Genomic DNA, 9,611 nt, shown 5'->3' with positions numbered 1-9,611 from the left:
ACTGCTGCGTTGGAGGATATTTTCAAGCTTCTGGACTGGAAAGGACTTGGCATCAACATCAATGGCGAGTACCTAACACACCTTCGATTTGCCGATGATATAGTTCTTATGGCTGAGACCTTGGGAGACCTGAACACAATGCTCGAAGATCTTAGTAGTGTTTCCCAAAGAGTGGGTCTTAAGATGAACATGGACAAGATGAAGGACATCGAATGTCCATGTTGTACCCGCTCCAGTTCAAATTGGGAGCATTACACTCGAAGCTGTTGACCATTACGTATACCTGAGGCAGACAGTCCAGTTAGGTAAGTCCAACTTTGAGAAAGAGATCTCTCGTCGCATCCAGCTCGGATGGGAAGCGTTCGGGAAACTCCAAATAATCTTTGCGTCCAAATTACCTCGATGTCTCAAGACGAAAGTCTTTGACCAGTGTGTGTTGCCAGTGATCACATATGGATCAGAAACGTGGTCCCTCACTATGGGCCTCATAAGAAGGCTCAAGGTCACTCAGCGGGCAATGGAGAGAGCGATGCTCTATTTTCTTTTTTATTATTTTATTATATTATTGTATTTCCCTGCGTGATAGAATCAGAAATGAGGAAATCCGTAGGAGAACTAAGGTAACCGACATAGCTCGAAGAATTGCTCAGCTGAAGTGGCAGTGGGCGGGGCACATAGCTAGGAGAACCGATGGCCGTTGGGGCGGAAAGGTTCTTCAATGGCGACCGCGCACCGGACGACGCTCAGTGGGTAGGCCCCCCACCAGGTGGACCGACGATCTGGTGGAGGTCGCGGGAAGCCGATGGATGCGGGCAGCGCAGGACTGATCGTCGTGGAGATCGTTGGGAGAGGCCTATGCCCAGCAGTGGACGTCGTATGGCTGAATGATTATATAACAATATGGCTTTATATGACTATTATACTACAAATTAAAATATATATATTATGTGAAATTTTATAACTCTCCTATTTAAGCATAATAGAGTTATCGACTAATCTTGTCCTGAAAACTTGTCACTTTGCAGATGGCCTTATTACATCAAGGGTGCGATGTATTAGTTCATGGTAATCATTTGTTTATATAAATAATCATAAGATCAATAATTGTTTGTGTCATATTTTGTTATATAACTCCACACACAACAACATATCGAATACAAGTAAATTGTGATTTTCATGGACTCTTTCTAAGCACCGTTACTGATATGTCAGAGTTATCACAGACGAGCCGTCCCTTTGGTACGCTCGTACGAGCGTGTGGGAGGATCAAATTAGCGATGTTAAAATCACAGCACACGCATCGTCACTGTTTAACGCCCACCAACACACTGTCTCTAGCTAAAGTGATGTCCAACAAAAATAGAGTTTAGTTGATGATGAACATAATATTGTTCCAAGTTTTAATTTATCACCGCAGCTACTGGTTTTTATAGCTAAAATTGATAATGTGCGTTTTAATTACATATAATTTTGTAAATAGTGAGTAACTTAAGCACGTGTTTGTGTTTAGTTTTTACGTGGATTCGCTATACGAAATGATAAGATATTTTTAAAGAAATTGATTAACTCAATCTACAGAAGTTTCAAAATAAAGAAAAAATACTTAATGTTCCCTTCTACGGGTAGGCGTGTTGCTGGTACCAGGTGCACGACTTTTTCGTCCCTTCACTTGAATTAAAAAACAATACTATTTGTAACTGAGTTTTTTATTTTAAAGAATTTGAAGTTGCTGTTATAGTTGGACTCAACCGTAAAACAAAGATAACATTTCATTCGTTCTTCTTCGCTGTCAATGTCAGATCGACCGTTGTTCGAATTTATACTTTCGAAACGAAATAAGATATATAAATTGTCAAAACACCTTTACGTAGGTCTTGGTTTGAATAACGAAATTATTCTCGTAACGTACTTATCTCTTTTCACAATCACATGGGACTCTGTTCTTCGGATGAGTCTATTTGTATTAAGCTCTTTAACTAGTTTGCCTTTTCACCTTGTTGCTCTGAATCCGATTTTTTTATACCTGCCAAATATTACATAAAAAAATTAAATAGTGCCAAGAGAAGGAAAAGTCTCAAATCTAACTTTGGTCTCCTAAGAAATATTTTTTTAACTAGAGATCAGGGCCCAAGTCTGCTCATCATCACAGTTGTGTGTCAATAAGTGTCAGTGACAGGATTTTGTACGCTCGCAATTTTTCGGTATTCTGCTCTTCAATAGCGACTTGAAGGCACGTCGATGCTTCTGTAGAAGCTTTTTATTTACAATTTAAGTTCGACTATCGAGTTTTATTTCGCAAAAAATACATATAATTTGAAGACTAATAATAATTTCCACGGTAGTTTTAGTAATGCAACATCGATCGTTAGTGATTTAATGAATTAATGCCATCACTGCCGTTCCACTGACACTCTATTGAGACTCAACTATCATTGCGACTAGATATGAGCGGAATAATAAATATCATCATAATTGCAAAATAATCTCAGTGGAATCTCAACATAATTACAATGATCAGGGGTTTTAAGAAAATTAGTAGACTCGGAACCCTGTATGATGTACACATATGAATGTGTTCACAAGCTAATTAATTTTGAAACTTACCACCTCCCGAAAGCACTTTGAACATAGTGGAACACGGAGAATCCACCAGAATTGTAAAGATAAAGCCGACTATGAAAAATATAACAAATTGGCCACAGAATATGTAAATCTAAAACAAACAAAAATGATAAAAGTGGTAACCTATCACAAATTCGAAAATTTTTTGTCCGAAATATCGTTTGTTCGAATTTTCATTACACCGAAAACCGAATTATAACGAAACGGTTGTTCTTTCAGGATATGTTGAATGTTTATCGCAAAGACATGATTAGGTTCGGTTAGGTTTAAAAGAAAAAATATTTTCCTCTCAAAATTACTTTCGAGATGATGAAATTTCAACCAAACGTTATTTCAGGAAAATGTCATTTAGATAAAGGTCGAAAGTAAAAAGAAAATAAAGCAGATTTAATTCTAAGATATCTTTTTATCTTTTTCATTATTTAGACATCTAGTTACATTTCATAATTATTATTGTGGTGTATAGTAAATAAAGGTTAGCTTTTAAATAAAGCTTGCGATATTGCGTTTATACGCGTTAGGTGAAATAGATTTAAATCACTTGAAACATGATGCATACCTCCACTCCTTTCTTTTATATATAGAAATAAAATTAAGTCGAAACTGATAACGTCGACTACATCGTGAAATATTATTAATTCTACTCACGTTCTTTATTTTCATCGTCAATGTAATATCTGCACTACTTTGTTCCATTATTTATTTTTGTCACCAATAGCTATGTATTTCAATTTGTATTTAATAATAGATCAATTACTATGCTATATAATGTAGTAATGTTAAAAAAATGGTACATATCGATAAAGAGTACTGAAAAGTTTGTAAAGCAAAGGATTGACCGAGTTCCTTTTCATCCTCTAAGGTACAAAGCGTTGAAGATAAAACTCGGACTATCTGGAGTGAAGGAAAAAGCATTCAAAAGGTAGTCAGAGTAGACTATGGGCCGAAACATAGGTTTGTTTAAAAAATAATGACGCGATTTAGATCCGAAAAATAGTTTCATTTCCTATTTAAAAGGAAGTGAATGTTAATGGTAAATAGAATAAATAATGACCTCTATTGAATACGTTTGAGTACGTTTACTTTTTTATTCTTATCTGTCCTTTTCCCCTTAAGAAACCATAAACCTCGTTGATTATATAAACACTAGCTTGGTAGTACAACTACTACATTATTACTTTTAAGTTCATTTTGTCACCTGCTTGTGTGGAGGAGATTGCTACCTTGCAACGATATTGCCTGATAAATGACATTGTCTTTTTTTATTTGACTCCATTTTTTGTTCTTCTGGGCGTTTCAGACAATTTGCATTGCATTGAATGGAATTATGATATATTTTTCATGATTAATATGTAATGAACTAAATCTAAATTTTCATTGTTTCCTTTAACCATTCAACCGCATAAAATTAAGCAGTTAAAATAAGATGAACTAATAAATACTTACAAAATTCGCCACTGAAAAATAAATATGTTGTGAAGCAGCTCTAGTTATGACGAATTGTAGGGGGAAATGCAGCAAATATATCGCGTACGAAAGCCGAGACGGCAATTTCCACATACGTAGTGACAGGAACCAGTTGATCGGCCCTGAAAGTATTTAACTTTGAAAGTATTTGACTGTTCACGAGTCGCTCGCTTGCGCCGGCTGCTTGCTTTGCGTTGGATTTGTGAGTTTGATATCTAGCAAGCTTGACATTTCCACGTAAGCAACATTGAACGTTTGCGGAGGACAACATCATTGGCCAATCACAGAGCTGCAGCCGGTTCCGGTAAGGGTGTTCCGAGTAGTTCCCAGGAGTGAATTCACATGATTCTCATTACAAGTAATTCAAAATTACAGGGACATGGGATTTTTCAACTCGTCTCTGGGTGATGGGCTTTGAGTGGCACTGCAACTGCTAGGACAAGCCTGTCGCTTACCACCAGGCGCACGATTTGCTCGTCTCGTCTCATGGTATCGTAAAATAATCCTAGCTTGATACCAGGTAATAGATTAGTGTGAAGCTTTATTTCGACTCATCCAAAGAACCAAGTGCGATGTGATTATACAGCGAAAACAGGTTACAACATAGTCTTGTTATTCAAAAGGCCTATATAAAGGTGTTTTCAGACTTTTTATGTATTTATTATTTCGTTTCGAAAATATAAAATCGAACAACAGTCAATCTTGACTGTGGATATCCGCAGTTAAGAACAACGAACGAAATATAATGTCTCGAGAACAAGCAGCATCTTGCACATAGGTCTGTGTTAGTTATTTTTATATACTTGTTTATTTTTACGTTGTTTTCTTGAAACTAAAAGTACTCTTCGGATCTAATTTTTTTTAAGTAAACCGAGGTTTCCCTTTTCACCTATATAAGTGACGTAGTTGCGACAAAATTGTTTCATTTCTAAGAATTCGGTATTTTCTTTATTTAAGAGCTTACACATGCACGACTTTAAGCAGTGATGCAAACGCGCGACTGCGTCACTTGGGCTTTATAGGTAATTACATAGATGCAATCACGCGTTAGTATCTACATAATCTCGCGTTTCACGAACTCGCGTTTGCATTACTGCTAATAGTCGCCGTGCGTACCCACTCTTAATTCAAATAATATTGTTGAGACCCTGATTTACTCAGCTGAGATTTATAAATAAACTCTTCAACACCTTATAAAATTTTGCAGATCGTAAATTTTATAATATTTTTTATACCAAGTGACTAGCCGAATTAACCGTACGCCTGGTGGTAAGCGACACGCACGTGCATAGTGGTTGCAGCGCCACTCACAGCTTTAAATCGTAAAGATCTGAGGGGCACTGCCACGGCGCCTGTTAAATTAAGTTGATAAGTTTAATTAGTATAATTAGCCTCATGTGCTTGCAATTTTACCAAACCCTCTATCGGAACGCAGCAATACTCATATTACAACTTAGCGACAGAAACAGAAAGAGGCAATAGTGTCCCTGGACAATCTCATTCACTCATTCTTTTTGTAATCAAAGGTCAAAATAATTTATTTATTTTTTGTTATTTTCACATCAGATTAAATATCAATAAATATGTTCGTATTCTCTGTACAAACTTTTCTCACCTCCGTAACCTTCAGCGCAAGCAAGAATAAGCCAGCCAAGTCCAAGAGCCCACATTGGTCGCATGAATGAATTCACAAAGTTTTCATAAACTTTGTTATCAAATCCAGCATTTTTCATTGGCTCGGTCGCGTACAATGCCAGCCACAGCACAGCTAAATTGACGATCCATAATATATAATTTACGATCTGTAAAACAACAATGTCTGTAATTCCGTCTTCATCAGATTATGTGCGCTATACAGAAGACTTTTAACTGATATAACAATTGACATTGTTTATGTAGATTTTTTTCTACCTATTTTTCCTACCCCTACACATGTCATATATGATATTTGATATATATTATGAACACCCATTTAGCGAAATAAATAGAAACCTAAAATAAAGCAATATGTTACAAAAAGACTGGCCAGTTTTTTTTAAGTCTAATTTGAACATAAAGAATTAGTGGGCTGTCTTTTTTTTTATTCGTTTGCTTTGATTACGTCGGGTGGCTCGAGGTTGATTTTGCGTTCTTATCGTTTTCGTAAACTTTCTTTGAACATTTTTTTAAATTGGCAACCGTTTCTGCTTTGTAACAAAATGTAAAAAAGGATGCCTTTTATTTAATTTCGAAAAAAATGTTTTCTAATAAAGGTTGCGTGTACGAAAATTTGATATGTCTAATGAACCTTACTTGTGTCAAAATAAAACGTTTTTCAGTAAATATGACATAACAAACACACAAAAACATCATGGTAGTAAAACATCGTGATATTAAATAAACTTAATATTACAATTATTAAAGCGGCATCTCTAGTCAACCGCTAGTAGCTGTAAAGGTAACCTGAGTGAAGAAAAACTTTTATAGGTTTCTCACAGATGGTGCTACAGCAAAAAAGTCGTTAAAACCAGAAACAAAGATCTACAACAAACACGTAGAGAAATTCGTATGGTCTGCTGGTTCGTTTTGTAGCTCAGTTGGGAGAGCGTCAGCGACGGTATGGCGAGTTCACTGGTTCGAGTCCAACCGAATAGAAGTAAGTTTTTTTTGTGCTTGATCTTTGTATTAGTAATTTGCAACTCATACAATTATTAAACATCATTTTGTAAGATCCATGTGTGGCTGCTTTTTTAGATCCCCATGAGACCATTCTGATAAGGGTGATATTTCGATCATCTAAAATGTCATATATTAATTGAATTGCTTATATTGACTTGTCCTATGTTATATGAACTTACCCTTGACAATCGAATGTTCTTTTCTCGCCAATAATGGATCAAGTATCCAAAAAGCATGCCAACAAAGAAAGGAGAACATCTCGTTAAAGTATTGTAGTAATAGTATCTCCAGAATCTCCAATCTTCTTCTTGGGTCACTCTGTAATCAAATTTGTTTATACAAAGCAAATGTAGCAATGATTGCTTAGTAAAGTTTAGTTATCTAATTACAATATCAATGAAGAATATAAGCGTGAAATCAGCACGTAGCTAAGGGCTCACAATTTGCCTTCTTATTAGGCCAGCTTGGTGAACTACGGCCCAAACCATCTCCTTAGATGTTTAAGAGTAATGTATTGAGATTGGAATATACAACGTTAATTATAAAATACTAACAGCCTCGCAGGACTATATTACTAACATCATAAACAATAACTTTATTCTATGACTTTATACGAGAAATAAACAAATTTACCAAAAACAAACTTAAGTTTTTCTTGTAGAGAGTACAAGAAAAACTTACTACTTGTACCTACTCTCTTTCTCTCTTTCTTGCTATTTTCTCAAAATGTTGCTTTTATGGTTACGTCCATTGACTTACAATTATATGGACGTCGGGTCCGCGCTAAAAAGTGTCCGAACTTATAGGGCGTTAAAATCGTATACAGAGCGTCATTCACGCTTTAGTCTTCGTTTGTTCGACTGACAGCGAAGCAAGCAAAATTAGATAGTACTGCGATGACATTACAATATAAATTCAACGTTTTAGCTTTTTCATATTCCTTTACATGTCACTACGTTTAAATAGGTTGACTTGGGACATTTTTTTCGTGGTTTTTGTATTAGACCCGTCGTCCATTTATTCGTAAGTTAATGGTTACGTCTGTTTGTTTGTAACGAGTCGAAATACATGGCATAATAAAATAAGGTACGTATAGAACAAATATATTCGGAGCCTTGAATACTATCAATAAATTAATCAACTGCCTTCGTGGCCGAACGGTTACCATACCGGACTGCCACGCAGAGGTCCCCGGGTTCGATTCCCGGGCCGGGAGAAATATTTGTATGGCCTATATTTATTTCTCTCGTGAGTTTGGGTGTAATTTGTGGTTGTCTATGTGTGTGTCCATGGCACCCGCGACACAGGGTTTCCCTAGTGCGGGGCTATGTTGAGTGTGTGCGTGATTATTATTATTATTTATGCAAACTTACTCAGGTCGTACAGGAGAACTAATGAAATTGTTCAAGAAGTTGTAAATTGACGCCGCAGTAAGAGAAACTAATAACGCAGCAATTAAAGCCGACCAGGCGAGTTTCTTTTTGCCTGACAATACCCAGAACAAAATCAGTGGAGATAGAATGTATAGTTGCATATCAATTGCTAAGTACCAGGAATGTGGTAAACACTGAAAGTAAAAATAATTTATGTAATGGTAGAAACCTTTAACACACTAAAATTTCCACACAAATATGATTCAAAATGTATTATATAGAATTTAAGTTTATTTGAAAAAAGCAATCCCTAGAGATTCTTGCTCGTTCTTCTCAGGGAAGTGACTTTGACTAACCAATCCAAGAGAACCATCATAAAATTTTTTTTTTTCTGATTTCGATTAACTTCGGTAAACAATTTTTTATGGGGTACTGTATACGTGTACATTTTTAAAATAAGATTCCGGAGCATATATGAATATTGTCATTTCCTAAGTTTAAAACCTACATCAAAATTATTTTAATTAAAAAGTCATATTATAAAATAGAAGACTAAGTGTTAGATAAAGATGGACGGAAAGACGACATGACTCTAGATTCCACACACATTTGATTCAAATTGTATTTCTTCCTTAGTGCATAGTTTCCTGCTTGTTCTTCTCAATAAAATCAGCACAATGTACGCGCAGTAGCTTAAAAATATTACGTTTTCATGTGTAAATTAATGTGACCTACGGAATAAATGATTATCTCACTTCGACTTCGACCCTTGAGTCACAGTAACTGAGTAGCGTAGTACAGTGTAACAAATATCTTTATAGTTACAGATTATTACATGATTACAAAATCTTTCAAGGACATAGTTGCATACCAATTGCTAAGTACCAGGAATGTAAATTAAGAAAACAATTTTGAATGCTTTAAAAATTAAACACTTTTACGGATTTCAAATGGCGTATATTTGTTTTTCGAATAAACCAACATTTTCCGCACTTTGTAGGTCCCATAGGCTCTGCCCCAGTCAAAAAGCCAGAAACTTTGGTTTGTACAAAAAAAAACAAATATATGCAATTATGGATTCAAAGATAGTATAGCTGAGAGAAAACCTGTGCGTAGCAGTGGTACATATAAATGGGTTGATGATGAATGAATCTATAGCAACAGTGAAAATCTAACAAATCGACAAATCCACCATGCTTTAAAAACGAAGCTGAAAGCATGATCAAAAAATCATTAACATTGTTTTAAACGCATTCACAAAATTGAAATATATAATACGTACCGTCGGTAGAATGTAATTTTGCACAAAAAGCAATGATGACCACCAGTTTATCCTACATTCTCTAGTCAAGTTCGCTACTACATTCCATAGTGGACCATCATGAATATAATGTAAAACACCAACTTGCAACAACACGGCAGTGGCTAGTAGTGGTAACATTCGCACTAGTCGACTGAGATAAAACAGATGAAGGTTCTTTAATAGTTTCA

General features: G+C 35.6%; 1 protein-coding gene across 1 annotated transcript in view; it reads right to left on the bottom strand.

Annotated features, from left to right (window-relative positions):
• Positions 1 to 1,642: 1,642 nt before the first annotated feature.
• The window catches only part of LOC113227060, a 32,181-nt gene continuing 24,212 nt past the window's right edge, over positions 1,643 to 9,611 (bottom strand). Inside the window, exons 21-27 of the mRNA XM_026459933.1 lie at positions 9,403 to 9,611; positions 8,121 to 8,314; positions 6,927 to 7,065; positions 5,705 to 5,891; positions 4,069 to 4,211; positions 2,605 to 2,713; positions 1,643 to 2,023 (exon numbers count right to left, since the gene is read on the bottom strand). Of these exons, the coding sequence (XP_026315718.1) occupies positions 1,977 to 2,023; positions 2,605 to 2,713; positions 4,069 to 4,211; positions 5,705 to 5,891; positions 6,927 to 7,065; positions 8,121 to 8,314; positions 9,403 to 9,611 (1,028 nt within the window). The 3' untranslated portion in view covers positions 1,643 to 1,976. The remainder of the gene's footprint in view (positions 2,024 to 2,604; positions 2,714 to 4,068; positions 4,212 to 5,704; positions 5,892 to 6,926; positions 7,066 to 8,120; positions 8,315 to 9,402) is intronic.

The sequence above is a fragment of the Hyposmocoma kahamanoa genome, unplaced genomic scaffold (genome assembly GCF_003589595.1).
Source record: "Hyposmocoma kahamanoa isolate Upper Pololo Valley unplaced genomic scaffold, ASM358959v1 202, whole genome shotgun sequence".
NCBI lineage: Eukaryota > Metazoa > Arthropoda > Insecta > Lepidoptera > Cosmopterigidae > Hyposmocoma > Hyposmocoma kahamanoa.
The sequence above is the reverse complement of the archived record's forward strand: the minus strand, read 5'-3'. Positions and strand labels throughout refer to the sequence as shown.